General features: G+C 37.2%; 1 protein-coding gene across 4 annotated transcripts; it reads left to right on the top strand.

Moving 5' to 3' along the window:
* The first annotated feature begins 5,098 nt into the window (after positions 1-5,098).
* Positions 5,099-18,171, top strand: dhdds (dehydrodolichyl diphosphate synthase). 4 transcript variants are annotated; one of them, XM_044358824.1, is made up of 14 exons: positions 5,099-5,180; positions 5,582-5,661; positions 6,776-6,892; positions 6,997-7,139; positions 9,422-9,538; positions 9,665-9,766; positions 9,896-10,010; positions 11,246-11,353; positions 12,004-14,857; positions 16,192-16,209; positions 16,413-16,442; positions 16,723-16,770; positions 17,013-17,069; positions 17,539-18,171. In XM_044358824.1, exons 2-9 carry the CDS (start codon positions 5,599-5,601, stop codon positions 12,244-12,246), a joined length of 1,008 nt encoding a protein of 335 aa, XP_044214759.1. In that variant the 5' UTR covers positions 5,099-5,180; positions 5,582-5,598; the 3' UTR covers positions 12,247-14,857; positions 16,192-16,209; positions 16,413-16,442; positions 16,723-16,770; positions 17,013-17,069; positions 17,539-18,171. The 4 variants fall into 4 exon arrangements, with proteins under 4 accessions (XP_044214759.1, XP_044214760.1, XP_044214762.1 ...); XM_044358825.1 differs by having other exon boundaries at positions 5,107-5,192; XM_044358826.1 differs by lacking the exon at positions 5,099-5,180 and adding an exon at positions 5,207-5,418.
* Positions 18,172-18,214: the final 43 nt, after the last annotated feature.

Raw genomic sequence — 18,214 nt, 5'->3', positions numbered from 1 at the left:
ACTGTTGATGATCTTACTGTCACACCCCAGAGGCTGAAAGCGGAACTGCACTGCAGATATGCAAATGTCAGGCAAGTGTGTTAGGGCAGACAGACTCACTGTTAGACCCCAGTGTTGGAAGAAGTATTCAGATCATGAAAGTACCGATACAGCAATATATAAATACTGCGTTACACGTAAAAGTCCTGCATGAAAAATCCTACTACAGTAAAAGTACATAAGTATTAGCAGCAAAATGTACTTAAAGTGTTAAAGTAAAAAGTACTTATTGGGCAGTGACTGATATATGATTATATACAACATATATACAATATATACAACATCATTAGATTATTAATACTGAGGCATCAGTGTGTAAGCAGCAAGTTACTGTTGTCGCTGGTGGAGGTGGACCTAGTTTGAACTACTTTATACACAGTTAGATAGTTTAGTCCAGTGGTTCCCAACCTAGGGGTCAGGCCCCTCCAAAGGGTCACCAGATAAATCTGAGATGATTAATGGGAGAAGAAAGAAGAAAAAACAAAGTTCTGATACACAAATCTGTTTTCAGTGTTTGGAATTTTTTTCTTATCTTTGACTTTTGGTGAAGTAATGGATCATTTGAACACTTGTTGAAATGAAACCACTTGAGAAGTTCAGAGGGAAAAATCACTATTTGGTGGAACTGTTAGCAACTCATAGACATCTGAAATGTGACCCTGACTATGCACAGCTTTTTGTAAGATGTCAAAAACCAAAAAGGTGGGAAACTACTGGTTTAATCCTTGGCAATGTGTTGTATTTTAAAAGCTTGTTATATTATCCATTATGTCAAATCTTCATCTGAAGAGTAACTAAAGCTGTCAAATAAATGTAGTGGAATAGAAAGTAGTAGTTTCCCTCTGAAATGTAGTGGAGTGGAAGTATAAAGTGGCATAAAATGGAAATATTGAAGTACAAGTACCTCAAAATTGCACTTAAGTACAGTACTTGAGTAAATGTACTTAATTACTTTCCACCACTGGGAGACCCAATGTGTTCAACATCATCAATAAACAGGACATCATGAAATAACTAATCATACAAATGACTATAGACAGATAACATAATAGTGAAACTTCTGACATTATTACAATACAGAAGGAAATTAGTTTTGCACACACAGGTGACAGGAATACGCTGATGAAAATTTGACAGCAACAATCTCTATCAAGGATATAATTAAAAAAAAATAAATAAAAACAGCAGCAGATCAAGCTACAGACCAAACTACTACCTTCCTGTATATATAAAAGTGGAAGATTAAGACCAACGCCAAATATAGAGCCAAGTGAAGTGCAGTTCTAGATAAGATGAAAATCTCTGTATTACATTGGGAGATTCATCCTTTCACCAGCCACAACAATAAAAGAAAGTCTAAGTGCAGTGTATTGTTTTGAGCATCCCATAGCCGTGGCCTGAACAAAGGAGGTCAAACTCCTTATGAAGTGGGTGATCAGCACAATTAAGAATCAGCTGAGCCTTACTGATAATCCTTTTACAATAAATATCTTGAAGGCTTGCTGCACCTCAATCACCTTGCTGGCCACCTTGACCGACTTAGCCAGCCTGTTATTATTTATCAGACCGAGACAACCAAACCAGGCCACTATACAGCAAATATAAACACAGTCAATAAAACACAAATAAAACTGTGAATTTTCAAACTCAGCTTATTGTGATAGTTCACCCTACTTCTCACAGTGTATAGAGTTCATTGCTGATCAGTTCTTTTTCTTTTTAGACCTATGTGCAGCCCTTGATACAGTAGGCAACTCCGTTCTCAGTTATCAGGTGTTTCTGCAATTTTCGTTAATATTTAATCAACAAATCCTTCACTGTGTCAATTAGTAATCAATATTCTATGCTTGCATCTATACACACCTGTGAGTTCACATTATCCAAAAACACAACCTCTCTTTTCACTGTTTTATCTCTTCTTTATTGGTAAGGAACCATTTGAAATATTAAAAATTAACATTTCAATTTGATGTATTTTAGTTTAATTTTCATCTGCAGTCCCTCGGAGGGTCACAATTAAAACACACACAGTGACAGAGCAGCACTCAACAAACAGGACAAGACACATAAATTACATAAAGCAGTACATCACACACACACACACACACCATGTCAACAACAAGTGTATAATTATAACAAACTGACAGATCTCAATTCGTGTCTTCATGTCTTCAAATCCTGGATGGGCTGAGAAATTTCTACATCTTAATGACACTTAATTATTTCATTTGGATCCCCCTGTTTAGTCCTAACCTTGGCACATTGTTCCCTCTTTGTGAAATCACATGCAAAAAATCGAGTCATTTTCCAGTTGTCAAGCTCAGGTCAATTCTCTTTTCCTCTGACCTAGAGATAGTCCGCCTTGATTACTGCAACTCTTTATATTTTGGCATCACTCAGACTTCTTCATCCCACCGTGGTTCATCTATTCTAGGATTTCAATAGTCAACTGAAAATACACTTTGGCTTGTACCCTCTTCCTGTATTTCTTCTGAGGCCTCTGTATGTTTGTTCTCTCTGTGTGCATTTTGTGACGTGTGATTTTATCATTGTTTTTCCTTTCCTTATGTTTTTATGCTCTCCTCTGTGTGCTGTGTTATGTATAAAATGCTAATTTTAGCATTAAAAAAATTTTGTTTGATTTTTGCATCCAGTCTGTTATTATTATAGGGAATGTCATTAAAGTGGTATTAGGAAATTAAATAATAAATATTGTTACTATTTTTTGGCACATTTTACTTCGTATTGATGACTGTCAATATTAATTATTATTATTTAATTTCATAATGGCACTTTTCAAGTCACTGATGCACATTTGGTCACCATACTCTACATGTTTATTAACACTTAAATAAATGAAATCCACACATTTAAACTTTGTTATATGAAATCTATCCTTGAATTTAAAAAACAGGCAGATAGTAGGCCTGGTATAAATATAATAAATATGTGTGAGTGATGGAAAGTAGCCAAGTACTTTTACTGTCTGTATACAATTTTGAGGTACTTGTACCTTATTTCAGCATTTCCATTTTATGCTACATTATACTTCAAGGGAAGAAGTATTAGCTATAGTTACTGATACACATTTTACACAAAAAACATATAATCAATTATAAATGTTTTTTATTGTTACAGATGAGATACCCAGCAAAATATAAAGCAATTAAAATGAGCTCAGCCTTGACCAGCTGCAACCGTAAAATGCTACTTACACATTAATGCATGTGTTTTAAGTATAACCTAATTGGAGAGGGCTGGAGCCCATAGGGACATGAAGTATCAGACAGGGGGCTCTGGAATTAGGGAGAGCAGGGCAGCAGTTCCTTTTACACAAAAAGGAACTTCATTTCAATATGAACTTCTCCTTTAACTTCATCAAGTGGTGGGCCTGTATAAATTACACAAGCAGAGAAATACATATAGCATTAGAGAGCAGTTCCATGTATTTACTCATCTTACAAAAAATATTAACTCAAAGTCTCATTTGGCATAAAACAGAGTTAAACTAATATTCAAACACACAGAATACATCAAGTAAACACTGGAATTGGCCATAAATGGAACTAAACAAGCATATGCAATTATCAAACTAATAAGCATTACAGAATAGCTCAATACATTCTAAAGTTTTAGCAATACATTATTACTCACTTTTAGATGCATTTTACAAGCACAACATGGTACATTTTAGGTACTTCGGCACAATCATTGATCAGACCCTAGTTTTTAATGAGAACTCAAGAGAGCATTTTTAAGAGGTAATCAGCGATTGTTTTTAATCAGGAAGCTGAGGAGCTCTGGCGTTAGCCAACACATACTTGAAATGACTTGAATAGTTGAAAACATTCTATCATTTAACATAACAGCTTGGTACAGCAACTTGAGTGTAAAGAGCAAAAACAGGCTCTCCAAAATTGTTAACATTGCAGGGAAGGTGATTAGTAAGTCACAAAAAAAACTTTGCAATATATTTGACAGTGCTGTACACAGAAAGGCTAAACATATAACTGCAGATACCTCACACCCACCACACTCAGAGTTTGAGCTGTTCCCGTCTGGCTGACGATTCAGGGTCCCAAGGGCCAGCAGGAAGATTTACAAGAAGTCTTTTATTCCCCATGCCACACAGGCGTTGAATACAGAATGACTGCATCAGGGAACACTTCTTATTTTATAATATTTACTCTCTGGTATTATTTATACAACCTATCTGCTGCCACCTGCCAATCTGTATTATTGCATGTTGTATATTCGATATGTTTTTAATGGTGTGTTGTGCTATGTGTAGTGAATGTAATTTTGCTGTTCTCTGGGAGAGCGCAAAAGACAAATTTCCACTGAGGTGTACAATAAATCAATCAATCGATCAATCAGTAATGGAAGACAAGTCTGGTTGGTGGCAGAGCAAAACAGAACAATGGTTTCTCCTCCTCACGGGAGTTCAGACGCGGGGCAGATTGAGTTCACCTGTGTCTAGTTGACTCCAGACACATGAGGTGAGTCTGTTGCTCCTCTCAGAGCTCAACAGGGGTCATTGCAGACATGGACGACTTTCAACAGCATCAGTAATAATAATAATAATAATAATAATAATAATAATAATAATAATAATAATAATGCAATTATACTGTATAATGCATAATAATCTAATAATATAACACTCACAGGACCATTTTATACTTTAAGTACATTTTGCTGGTAATACTCTGAACCACTGCACTTCTATGTCAGTCAGATTTAAATACTTTTAAATACTTGTACGTATAATAGGGTGTTTTTGCGCTGTGATATTTCTACTTTTAGGATCTATATACTTCTTCCAGCACTTGGGTCTCAAATATTACTGCTTGTCACTATATAGACTAACATTGTTTATCTGTATTGTCTCTGTTAAATAAACTAACAGTTACATTAATAATTTTTTTAAATAAAAACACAGTTTTTATGACTTTTGTTTAAGCGATTACTGCAGGTTTTCATGTCTAATTCAAATCTAACAATATCTAATAATAACGCCAGAACAGCCATTTCGTCCATCCACATGCTTTGCAAATCTACTTACCTCTGACAGGAAGTCGTCACTGTGCGGCTGACGTCACTTTACTCCAACGCGGAAGAGGTCGTCATCGTAAAAATCAGTGAGTTGGAAGGTTTGTGAAATGTGATAAAATGCTAGTCATTTTGTGTACAGGACAGCGTGTGGTTCAATAGTTTGAATGAATAATACAGTTGCCGTTAAGACTAGTTGTTTTGTAGACGTTTTGTTTCTAGGTTTGTGCTTTTTTTTTTAGCCTCATAGCAGTTAACGTTAGTTCATTGCATGTCTCGTGAGCAGCCAGGCTGGCAGTTAACGGAGAAATCCAACGCCGGCTCCATGTAAAATTATATATTTCTAATATGACACATTAATGAGGCATTCATGTAACTTTGTTGTCGTTTAAACTGTGAGTTTATATTTTCTTCTGTCAAGTGTAGTCTTGTGTTGAGAGGTTGACATTCAAAAAACCATTCAAGAAACATTTTCATCAACTGTTTCCAGACCGTTAAAGCCTGAAAATGTCGTGGATAAAGGAAGGTGAATTAAACTTGCTGGAAAAGATTTCAGCCAATATCCTAAAGGTAAGTCTAAATGTGTATATTCTAATGTACCTCCTTGTCTAGCCCCAGCTTGTGCTTCTCGTCTATTGTAGTTACATTTGTGTCACACAGCTAAGCCTACATTTTTCTGAAAAATAATTACCCTGAAACATCCAGAGGGTCGTTTAACAACACTTACCACTGTTCTGGAGGTGTTTCCAGAATCTGGATGAAGAAATATTCAGACTGTTGCACAATAAAAGAAAAAAATGTGTTAAACCGATTTCTCAAGTCGGGCTTCCAAACATAGGAGCCAGAAATAATTCAAGAACTCAAAATAACTCAAGACTCAAGAGAAATGTGTTGTCAGCCCATTCATATACAAGCACACAGTAGGGATGCAATTTCTCTGGGGCCAGTGGTGCTACGTTTAACATTGAGTAGTGCAAACAAGGGGGACAACATAAAGAAAAGAGAACAAAAAGATGACATAAGGTGCATAACAAGTATGCAAACACAAGGCAGACTAGTGTAAAACATGACAAAACAGTGCAAAGAGTCAATGCAAGAATGTAGAAAGTAAACACTGCAGGCTCACATCTGTTCTCAATTTGTACGTGGAACAATAAAAAAGAAGTTGGTTATATTTGTCGTAGTAATGTTACATTAAATTATTTTATATTTTTTCATATAATATCACATTTACATTTTTTGTCATGTCATGTCCAGCTACTTGGACAGAAAATACAGTCACAACTTGGGGGATTGATTAAAACTCTTTCTTCATTCATATGGTGAGAATCGGTGGATGGACTGCTTGCTCCTAACGTCATCCGTTCTTGAGATGTTGTTGAAAGCCCTGGAAAATGCTAGTAACTGGAGCTCGAGTTAAAATAGTTTTGTCAAGCCACAATTTCCAAGAATCAAACCACTTGCAACAAAGATATTCAGTTTTCAGTTACAGAAGGATGAGGAAATCTAAGAACTACGAATGACTTTAGACTAACGGATGTTTGGGATTTTTGTCAACTAATTGATCACAATTGTTGCCAATTACTTTTAATTAAGTAATTTCAGCATGATTAACTTAACAAGTTAATCAGTCAGTATACCCCAGCTCTCTGTTGACTCCCCTGATCTGCATTGTGTTTCCCAGGCAGGACCCATGCCGAAACATGTGGCCTTCATCATGGATGGTAACCGCCGCTTCGCACGTAAGAAAAACATGGAGCGTCAGGAAGGGCACATGCAGGGCTTTAACAAGCTGGCAGAGGTGAGGCTGCATTAGGTTTAAAACTTGTCTTCTCAAACACATGTCATCTGGGGGAAAAAAATGAACTAGTTGCTAATTAATGTGTAACCCCTTGCCCCCTCCAGACACTACGCTGGTGCAAGCACTTGAACATCCCAGAGGTTACAGTGTACGCTTTCAGCATTGAGAACTTCAAGCGCACTAAAGATGAGGTGGATGGGCTGATGGAACTGGCCAAGCAGAAATTTGAGAGGCTGTTGGAGGAACGGTGAGTTTTGTATTAATGATTCTAAAAATTTAAAATAGCTTTTTCCCTTTGCGGTTTGTTGTGGAACAAATCACATTTTATACATCATATGATTCACAGCTTCCTTAAAGAAATGTAGACAGGAACCAAATGCAGCGGAGTTAAAGTTAGGTATAAGACTGAAACTTACATGTTTCAGTTTCTGTCTTTGCAAAATCAAATCAGGCTTCAGATGGGTAGTGAGTAGCCAAAAGTAACAAAAACTCTTTGAGTGGTGCCAACCAGTTGGGACAGAGCTGTTTTTTTTTTCTAGGCATATTTGCTCTTCTCAAAGGTCATCTCAGCTCTCTGTTGATGTTTTGAAGTCAATACTGTTCATAGATGCTTTTCCAAACATCCACAGGATATTTTGGTGTAATCAGACATGACAGAAGTTGGCAACTCTGACACAACAACACCTGCATTTGCCATTGAGTAAGATATACTGTAGAGTGCTGCCAGAATGACCAAGGGGAAGAAAATCTGATTAATAACTAGGGTTGCACAATATATTTGCCAATAGTCTATTGTCTCTATTGCTATTTTGGCTAATACTGACTTTTTTCACTGCAATACCCCCAGAATATCAAGTTTGCACCAATGGATTTCACCTCTACTTATACTGTAATTGTGGTCCTTAGTGCAAATGTAAATGTCATCTAGACAAAAAAAACAAAACATTTTTTTTTAACCAGTTGACAACTATGTTGAATGTTGTTGAAGCTAATGTGGGAGTGTGTTAAACTGCAGTTCCACAAATGGCCACTAGTTTTTGTCTCAATTTTTTCCCATATTGACAAATATTTTGCAAATGACACATTTTTGAGAAATTCACCCTTTGTCAAAGTTAGTTTTTAGCTAAGCTAAGGACTAACCTGTCTCACTCAGCTGTGGTGCTTGCCACTTGCTCACCCCACCTCATTTCCACTCTGGCTCCCCTTCGTTGCCCAGCGTTCAATCTTCTGGCTCAACTGCCACAACGACAGGAAGAAGGAAACCTAAAGTCCGAGCTTCAAAACTGTTGTGTAGAAACTTTTTGGTGATGTTACAGATGCTGTGTAATGTTTTTTACAATCTGTAATTGGTTTGTGTCCTGATTTGTCACTAAACACGTTGCAGATGTCATCATTCAAATTCCTACAACAATAATGCTGTAGAAAATGTGGCATCATATTGGGCTTAATCTTAATTAGTCCTGATACCAATAATATTTTTGGCTTTACCGGCCATGGATCAGCCCTATAACCATGGTTGTCCATGAGTGACTGAGTGAGTGAGTGAAGAAGTTAAACCATTGTTCAGCCAGCTGTGTTGAAGTTTCCTCATTGGTCATTGCTCTTTCAAAATGAATCGGCACGAGATGATGGAAGCGAAGGACAGCAGCGCGACACAAAGCGACTATATTTCCTGCTCCGAGCTCTCAGCTCCGGTGTTAAATGAAGTCGGCTAAACTCCCGTTTAAACCGACACGTACCAGCGTCTGTACCGTCTCCTCTCTGCCGTCCAAGAGAGGCGGCAAGAGAGATGCTCCGCGGTGCATTTGGATTTTATAACTGAACTAATGCCAGGACAGAAGCTTTTTATTTCTCTGATGTTTTCACATCACAAATGATGAACAACAGCATTAAAACACAAGTCTTGCAGGTAAAACATTCATGTAGCTGTTATATCAGTTTAGTTGTGGGGCAGCTGCTCTGGTGCACTTGATTTGACTATAACTGCTGTAACCAGGCAGAGATAAGCCTCCTGAATTTGCAGTGCAGCCTCCATGGTCATTTCCCAGGAAAGAGGCAGGAAAAAAACGGCACACAGAGGCTTGAGGAAGAGCTAAGGACCCCATATAACAATCACTCTGACAAAACACTCAAGGTGGAGTTAACAGATCGGTAATTAGCATAGTTATAATTAGAATTAAAATAAGTTCTTTTTCAAATCAAAGTATAACTACAAAGCTGCTGCCACCAAGATGATAGTTTATATAGGAGGGTAGTCAGTGTTATTGCGTTCAACACCAACATTCGACAAATCACCTTTATGCACGACACTGGACTGCAGAGTACGCCAGGGAAACTGAGCTCACTGACTACATGGTAGAAATTTCTAAGCGTAGGCACCATATGTGTCTCTGGGTGGGAAATGCAGACAGACACGTTTCAACAGCCTTCTATGAATGGAGCAGTCTTCTCGTTCTCCCTGTTCTTCTTCATGCTTTTCTTGTTTTTTCTTCTCCTCCCAACACCTCTCTTGTCTCTGTCTTTATGTAGGGACAATCTGGAGAAGCACGGTGTGTGTATCCGAGTGTTGGGCGATTTGAATATGCTGCCACAAGACCTTCAGCAGCTGATTGCCAAAGCTGTGTTCTCAACCAGAGCTCACAATAAGTATGCATTTTATTAGATTTTATCTATGACCCTGTGACAGAACTTTGCCACCATACTACCCATGTGAAACTGATTTTATGTTATACATTATAAAAGACTACAGATAATCATATGCTTGTTTTGCAGATGTTTCCTGAATGTGTGTTTTGCCTACACGTCAAGATATGAAATCACCAATGCAGTCAGGGAAATGGCTTGGGGAGTGGAGCAGGGCCTGATCAATGCAAGGTAAACAATGGCAAAGACAACTGAGTTAATCTCATCTATATTCCAGAAACATAATGCAACATAGCATATAAAAGGAAAACCTGGAGAGTCATCGCCTTAACAAGCTGTTTGTGTGTCTGTCGTGCAAAGTGATGTTTCAGAAGCGTTGCTGAGTGAGTGTCTGTACAGCAATAATTCTCCCAACCCTGACCTGCTCATCCGTACCTCTGGAGAGGTGCGACTCAGCGACTTCCTGCTTTGGCAGGTGAGGATGAGAATGACTACATTGAAAAATTACACTAATTAAAGATGAGTTGTTTTCATTAATAGGCTCCTTGAGAGATCTCACTTACACTTTAGAGACAGCAAGGTAAGATTTGGAGACAGGTGTTTTGAGTATTTTTGGGATCATTGCTAATTAGGAGTAACAACTATTTTTTTTCTGGCACAGTAGCTGTAACCCTGGCAGCTAGACTTGTGTTTCAGGTTATGTTGCTCAAAGTATATATGATTTTTGTTGGATTTCAAATTTCTCTCTGTTAATATCTGAACATGTTAGGATCTTTTCTAGGAAAGACAGACTATTGTTTTCACATAAGATTTTTCTTGATTGCTTTTATGCTTGTAACAACACTGTATTATCCACCAGATTAGGGGGTGTGGCCTATGATAGACAGTATTAACCAAATGAAGAATTCTTTTAAATAATTTGGACACTTAAAGGTATACTATGCAGGATTTGTCAGTTGGTGTTTGTAAACACAGCATTCAAAGTTGGCCCCTCCTCCCCAGGTCAATGAGCAAGCTAGAGAGAGAGAGAGAGCAGCGGTGGTCGAGCGAGCTAGAGAGTGAATGAACAGAGTGAGCAGCACTGGTGAAAACAAAGCTGTGAATCAGATAAATAAAACGTTATTTTCTGTTTATTTCACAGCAGTTACGTTCTAAAGCACAAATAGACGCGCCCACACCCCTGCACACCCCTGCGATAAGGTGCAGTATTGCTTTATTTTGGGTGAATGCAGAGCTGTGGCCTCTCTGCTCTGCGTGTGTGTAGCTCAGCCCCGCCCTCAGTCAAGCAGACACACAGACCTGCAGCTCTTTATACATCCATGACACAGAGACAGAGAGCAGAGCGGAGATGAGGAGAAAGACTGAGACAGCGATGTAACCTGGTCGCTACGCTATGAGTCCCAACCTCACACGATGCGTGCTGCTATTGGCTGGGGGCTACACACCCACTGCCCAAAGGTTGACGCCCAGAAACATCCCGAACACAGCAGAATAATAATAAAATACAGGCAGAGGGCAGATAAATACACCACCACACACTTCTAGTGGGTCAGAAGTGATGATTGAGAGGGATTACTTTTTGTATGAGTCTATATGTTGTTTTTTAGGAAAATCCTGCATAGTATACCCTTTAAAGCATCATACCGTCAAACACTTTACAGCTGCTTCTCTGTGACTTGCATTGATTTTCTTTTATCCTCCATCCTACAGACTTCTCACTCATGTCTAGTGTTTCAATCAGTCCTGTGGCCAGAGTACTCTTTCTGGAACTTATGTGAAGCCATTCTCCAATATCAGTTAAATCACAAATCCATTCAGGTAAGCCTTTTTATTGAGACACCATGTGTGTGTTGCCACCAATATGGGAATGTGTATTGGAAAAAGTATACAGGGGGCTTAGCAAAATAACAAGAACACCTCAGATAAAGTGGCTTTGCAATAAATATAGATTGGGAGAGGGTCATAATGATTGTTATCTGAGACATTGCCAAACATAACAATTTAACTCAATTCTCTTGTTTTTGAGACTGTAATGTTATAAAGCATATATCCTAATACCTGTGTTTTCAGTCAGTGAAGGTGAGGGTCAATGTGTTACTTTGGCATCTCGTTAACAGCCAAAATAATTGCTGGTTCATCAGCTGCAAACACTGTGACATAATATGGCAAGGAGTGTCTCTAAACATTTAAAACAATTATTGCATGTGTTGTTGCAATGCTGCAAAGGCTGTTTCCTTATTGCCTCACTTCTTTCACTCCAGCACACTTGGTAAAAAGATAAGTTTTCCTGCCAGGCCAATTTAGCAATACTCCTTTTTATAAAGTAGTTTGCATAACATGTAGAGAGCACTGTGAGTCCCAAAGAATTGCATTATTGTCATAAAAAAGGGGAATCTTTTTTTGTAATTGTTTATTGAAACAATTCCCACTTATACATGACTAATTAGAATTTAATGTGTGTATTTCAGAAAGCAAGAGACCTCCATCGAGAGCATCAGGCCCTACAGCAGCTAGAGGCGGATCGTGCCCGCGTAGAAGAACACCTGCAGCATCATGGGAATGGAAAGCCTGTCGACACCCAGAGAAGACAGGAGGCACTGCTGCACTATACTGCCTGCCGGGAAGAACGAGTTCAGGAATTCCTAGACGCACTAAAGCACAAGAGAGACTCTTTCTTTAATGACTTATGCAGCTCAGCCATCTTGGCCTAGGAAGGCTCTAAAGAACAAACCCTATGTTGAAGTGGGGATGAAACCTCTCCTTTCCTCTTCCCAAAAGGGCTTCTGTGAAAAAGGGAAGAGTGAGTGAGTAACTGGGAAGGGTTTCACTTTGTTACTGATGTGTACAAGACGAGAGGGAAATTTTACCCCTATGGGGCTGTAGAATAATTGTGATATTTATGATTGTAGATTTTAAAAAAAGTCTAACACATGGAAATGTCTGGTCAAGATGTAGTTAAATAATTGTGTAAATTGTCTGTCAAATGCATGCCATTGATCGGAAGCTCAAATTCTATGAGTGAAAGCCAGGGATCCTGTGTTTTGGAAATGTTTCCAACGCAGTTCTCCAGATTAAATCAATACAGTTTTGCATTTTTGTTGAGGCCTAAAGAAAGTGCCAGTTGTTGAGTGTGATGTTGATGACATAACTAGATTTTGACCAGCTTTTTGAAACAGAATAAACTATGTCAGATGTCATTAAATGATGTATGATTCACTCCTTTGTACTTACACCACATGCCAAAGTTACAGCTGGTTTTGAACAGTCGCCCCAAGTGTTCTTGTGTCAATCTAGCTTTTAATATATCGGTATCTAATATCTTAATTTGTGCTGCAGCAAAATATAATTTTTGCAAGGTCCATGATGCTGGTGTATAGCAAATTACATGCATACAAAGACTGACAAATTATCCCTCCCAGTAAGTAAAATAGCACAAGCAAAGAAACACTAATATTTTTTCCAACGCTGTGTTTATAGGTTTTTGTTCATTTGGAAAAAACAGAACATTCACAAAAAACATTCTTTCTTTCCCCAGTAATACAACTTTCTCAGTTAAAAACGTAGCAAGCATAACATTAAATATAAATAAGTAATTACAGAGGGAAAAATAAATAAGATCTGGAATAATAATAAGAAGAAATCAAAAAATATGTACAGTATATTTTTTAAATGTACATCTTAGAAGCACAATCAAAGTAAACAATGAGTTTTGTACATTCTTGTCAACATCCTCTTCTCTATCCCTATTCTGAATAGTACTCTTGTTGTAATACCAGTGGCAGACAAACTTGGAGTGAAAAGATAAGTAAGAACCCAGATCATAAGCATCTTCACCACCAGGTCTGTCATTAAATTATTAATTGTATAAACAAATCTGCCCACATCCTATAAAAATCCTCAATTTTATCTCTATGTAAGCCAATTTTTCTCCTTCATTCACTGACTAGTGTAAGATCTCAAAGACAAGAATTAGGACTTTGAAAGTCTTCTATGAACAGTGGTGGCATGTTTGGATATTTACTATAGTACTATGCTACTTAATCTTCCTCTCCGATACATTTCAGAGGGAAATATTCTACTTTTTACCTGATAACATTTATCTTAGATCTGTACTTTACAAATTAATATTTTACATGCAAAACATATGATCACCCTCTTACATATAATGCATTGTTTTAGATTAAACTACTCAACTGTATGTAAAGTAAATTAGCCCTTTCTGGGTCAATTACAATAGTAAAATTCTGCTTATTATTTTATGCATCAGTTATAAACATCAAATAATCTGTGGTGGAAGGTAACTAAGTTTTTAAAATGTACTCTACTGTACTCGACTGTACTTACGTACAGTTTTGAGTTCAATCAGTGTAGTAGGTTTTACTTAAGTAAAGGACTTGAATACATCTCCAACAGTTGTATTTCTTTCTTTTTTGTCATTAAAATATTTACTTGTGTTGAGTGCAATTGGTTGCAAAAAAATTGTGATTTTTTTCCCCAACTTCATTGGCCAAATATTGAAATACACAACACACACAAATAACACACGAATACAGGAAAACCATCACACAAAACAAACAGTTGGACAAAACCATAAAAGACATAGACCAACATACAAGACACAGGAATAGAATCATATAAGTAAATACATATAATAAATAAAGATTACAGGTTTACGTAAGTGAGTTCTGTGTGTCGAGACAGCAGTAAGGCATTTTTGTGGTTCTTCATATGGCTTAAGGAGTGCAGGAGAGTTTTAATTACTGCAAAGAAAGACAGCAAACTAGTTAAGGATTTAGAAAATTTATGTTTGTGGATATAAAATTTAGCCATATTCCCTCCACCACTGTCCAGGAAATCTTCATTCAACTTGCTTTTTTTCTGTCAATGCAAGATTTGTCAGCACAAAAAGTTGAGTTAAGCCAGCTAACAGTGTGAAAGTAAAGTGTGCCTAATATCTGTATAATTGAGTATCTTTTCTTCGATCACAACCCAGTGATTGATCCCTCAGAAACGGTCGCTACGCCCCCTCGCGGCACTGATCAGTATTTTCCAGACTGCCTCCTGCCTCTTTAACAAGTGGGCGGTGCCTGTAAACACGTGACGCATTTGCATCCAATGACAGACTTGGAAATACTAAACTGGTTCAAACCGGTTTCGTTCTTATATTTCAGCGTATAAACTACAAAAACATTCGTTTGCATTATACATTCGCCATTTTACACAGCGTCTGGTCGGCTGAAGTCTGAGATCTCTCCGAAAAAAAGCTCGTTTTTACGGTCATATTTTTGTGCATTTTCTGCCAACAACATGGGCAAAGTGAAGGTAAGATTTTTATTTTACTTTATTTTAACTCCGCGAATTAGGTTCGTGTCGATAACTTGAGGTGAACGGTAGGTTGCGTTTGATATTTCTGCATCAGAGGAACGTCATCATCCCCAACAAACGTTTACAGCTATGGCGGACCCGACAGTGGGGACCTGTTCAGGCATCCTCCCCGTTTGTCGAAAATTATTTAGGTTTATGTTCTGGCTGACAACGTAAAAATATTTCCAGACGAATAACGTTCATAACAACATTTCCACGTCCTGCGCAACAGCTCTCACAAGTGCAGCCGTTGATAAATTCAACCACTGTCTTGCCTGTTATCTCTGTGACAGTCGGTTGGAGGGAAAAAAAACGACGGGTTAAACAACAAACTTTCGACCCATGCAGTTAAATGCGTAGCTATCACCTTGAACGCATTTTTTAAATTAGGCAAATGACCAAATGGCGAGCGGTTATCTATCAATCAAAATAAGTTCAAGCACAACCTGCCAATTTGAGGAAGGAGTGGGGGGAGGGGATGTGGCTTTTTTTTTTTTTCCTCCACTCTGTTTTGAATAAGAAAAGTCGGACTTGTTCATGCATACAGTTTAAAACAGGATTAACATGTCATACATTTAATCAACAATGGCCTTTGTAAATATCTAACTGCCAGTTTGAAGATGTTATCGTGCATTTGAATTTGCATAACAGCAAATGTAGCGATGTGAAATGAAATTTTGTTTGCCTGCATGATAAGTATTTTTGATTCAGTAGGATTATGATTCTTTTTTTTGTGTCGAGATTACATATTCTGTAGCAGCGTGTGTTGGTCTCTTAAAATACCAATTATTCATTAAAAAAAAAAGATAATAAAAACTATTAACAGCTTTTCTTAAATATCAAACACGTTTTTTATTTATTTGCAACCTCTGTATGATTGCGTTTGGCTGCATTTATGATCTGTATTGTTATTGTTATTAGTGGTAGTAACAGATTAGTAAAGGAGTAATCTTATCAGTTTCCCAACAGCTGTCTGTCGGCGCGCACTGATACAAAACAAAGGAAGCTGTCAGGGCGCCAAAGCGGTGTCATGGTGACAGGACAGCCCAAATTTGAATTCAAATATGCGCGGGAAGTTCTTTTGTGATGTTCAGTAAGATCAGAATGTGCAAGTTTCTCAATTTGTCTTTAAACTGTGTTTGTGTATGTGGGTGTACAAGATTACGGCTGCAGGAATACTGACATCTTGATATTGTGTGATTTTTAAGATTGTTGTTATCAGCTGACATGTATAATGCTGGTAATCAAACTCAAAATGTGATATATTTTTTTTGTTGTTCTTTGTCTTCCAGCAAGCTGTCCCACCTGAGGTTTGTAAACATGTTTGTTAATATTGTTATGATGCTTTTTTATTGCAAGAATATTATACATAGGTGGTTTTCAGAAATTAATTAAGACTGCATTTTACTTTTCCAATAGATTGGGGCTTCTGATATTTGTAGTTAATTCTGCTTTTACTGTAAGTATAGTTTGATAGGTTTCACTAACGTTTTTCTTCCTTTTATCTCTACAGCAAAGAAGAACTTCCCCACGACTGGCTTTGGTAAGCTTCTCAGAAACACAGTATTGCTATTTCGATTGGTGTACCTCCAATTTATCAAAATCCCGTTTAAAAAAAGTTATTATTAGTGATAAGGGGAAGTAACATCCTATTTTAAGTGTTTTGAATGCAATGAAAGCAGAAGGATGATTTTTAGAGATGGTCACAAAATTAGAAACATGCTCAGTGTCACCAGCCATTATTTTTCACCAAAGTCAGTGCACTTCTGTTGTGTAATCTGCTGTTGCAAATAAGTTGAAATGTCTCTCTTCTTGTTTTACAGAAACCTAAAGCTGCACCAGTGGAAGTTAAGAAAAAAGCTGCTGCAAAAGTATGAAATTGATAACTCTTAACTGATTCCTCTGAATTCTGTATGTCATGTGTGAAACTTATTTATGGCCGCCAGTTCTCGGAAGGGAAACTGAGTTTGCACCAGTTCCAGGGAACCTTTGACATACAGTTGTGATGTTTTGGTACTCTAAATGTTGTTCATTATTCTGAAGCATGTGGTAATTGTAATACTGGTTAGAAAGTTCTAATCTGTTAGTAATATATTGTCATGTTATTTTATAGAAGGCACCCAAAGCAAAGAAGGCCAAGCCAGCAGAAAATGGAAACACCAAGGCTGAGGTTTGTTTGTTGATGAAAGAATAAAATCCACTGTAAATCTTACACAACATAAATTTTCTTCTTTTTGTTTATATAATTTGCTCTGGAAATGCCTGAAATGATGCCACCTAAACTTAAGCCCTTAAGTGGAGCTGGATTATTATTATCATATAAATATTTAATAAAAATAAATAAAATGGTTTGTTGATGCACTTCTGTCATAAATGCAGTCGCCCTGTCTCTTTGTCAGCAATTTGAAATCATTTATAAGAGAGTTATATTTTTAAAGTTAATGAGCTTTTTCAATTCCATGTGGTATTAAAATGGTTTTTAAATGATCTGCATGACTTGATGAAACTTGCTGGCACCCTGTAACATACTGAATAAGATGAAATCACAGCATGATGGTGGTCACAGTAGAGAATGTACTGTCATGTTGCCAAGACAAACCATGCTTGTAACGTGCTGCTTTCTTATTTTCTTTCCCCAGGAGCCAAAGGCCGAAGCCACTGAAGCCAAATGAATAACGGTTGATGTGCTCACTCTGTGTACTTGGTGATTGTACAGTTTTAAATAAGTATTTTTTACCAAGTTTTATATTACAAATGTCATTTATAGATTTGTTTTGGGCTTGCACTTGATGTAACAAAACTTGTTCTCACATCCATATCCATTACCGTCCATATCTTGTAGACGTGGCATTTTTAGTTTGTCTAATGCTGTTTTTTTAAACTGCTGAGTAATAGATATTTTCCAACACGTTGGATTTTGAATCTAATTTTAAACATTATAAGGCAGCTAAAGCATATTGTTAAAATTCTAGGGAGAATAGGAATTTTTGCCTTTTCTCCTTGTGTGTTAATGTTGAACTAATAAAAAGAATTGCTTACCAAATGTTTTGAAACACTGTATATTGAAATGAGATCTAGTCAGTAAAAAAATGCCACAAGAAAAAAAAAAAATTATCGTAGGTCAAAAGTTTGATACATCCCAAACATGTATGATGTGAACTCGAACATCTGATGAGAAGTTCTGTTAAGTTATGTCCTGTTAGGGGAAAAGGAAGCTTTTCTGAATTCAATGGTTGATCTAAATGTTCTTGAATAAAAAATTTTAAAATGTCTTTATTTTGTGAAATGAAAACCTGGAATACTGATAAATCCCAG

This window comes from Thunnus albacares, chromosome 8, assembly GCF_914725855.1.
Source record: "Thunnus albacares chromosome 8, fThuAlb1.1, whole genome shotgun sequence".
Classification (NCBI taxonomy): domain Eukaryota; kingdom Metazoa; phylum Chordata; class Actinopteri; order Scombriformes; family Scombridae; genus Thunnus; species Thunnus albacares.
Note: the sequence above shows the minus strand (reverse complement) of the source record. Positions and strands in the feature narration are given on the sequence as shown.

Excerpts from the sequence above, each read along its gene's own strand:
- dhdds (XM_044358824.1), top strand. The coding sequence starts at position 5,599 with ATGTCGTGGATAAAGGAAGGTGAATTAAACTTGCTGGAAAAGATTTCA. Across the intron at positions 9,539-9,664 it reads TCAACCAGAGCTCACAATAA|ATGTTTCCTGAATGTGTGTT; the intron begins GTATGCATTTTA and ends CTTGTTTTGCAG. Across the intron at positions 11,354-12,003 it reads TAAATCACAAATCCATTCAG|AAAGCAAGAGACCTCCATCG; the intron begins GTAAGCCTTTTT and ends TGTGTATTTCAG.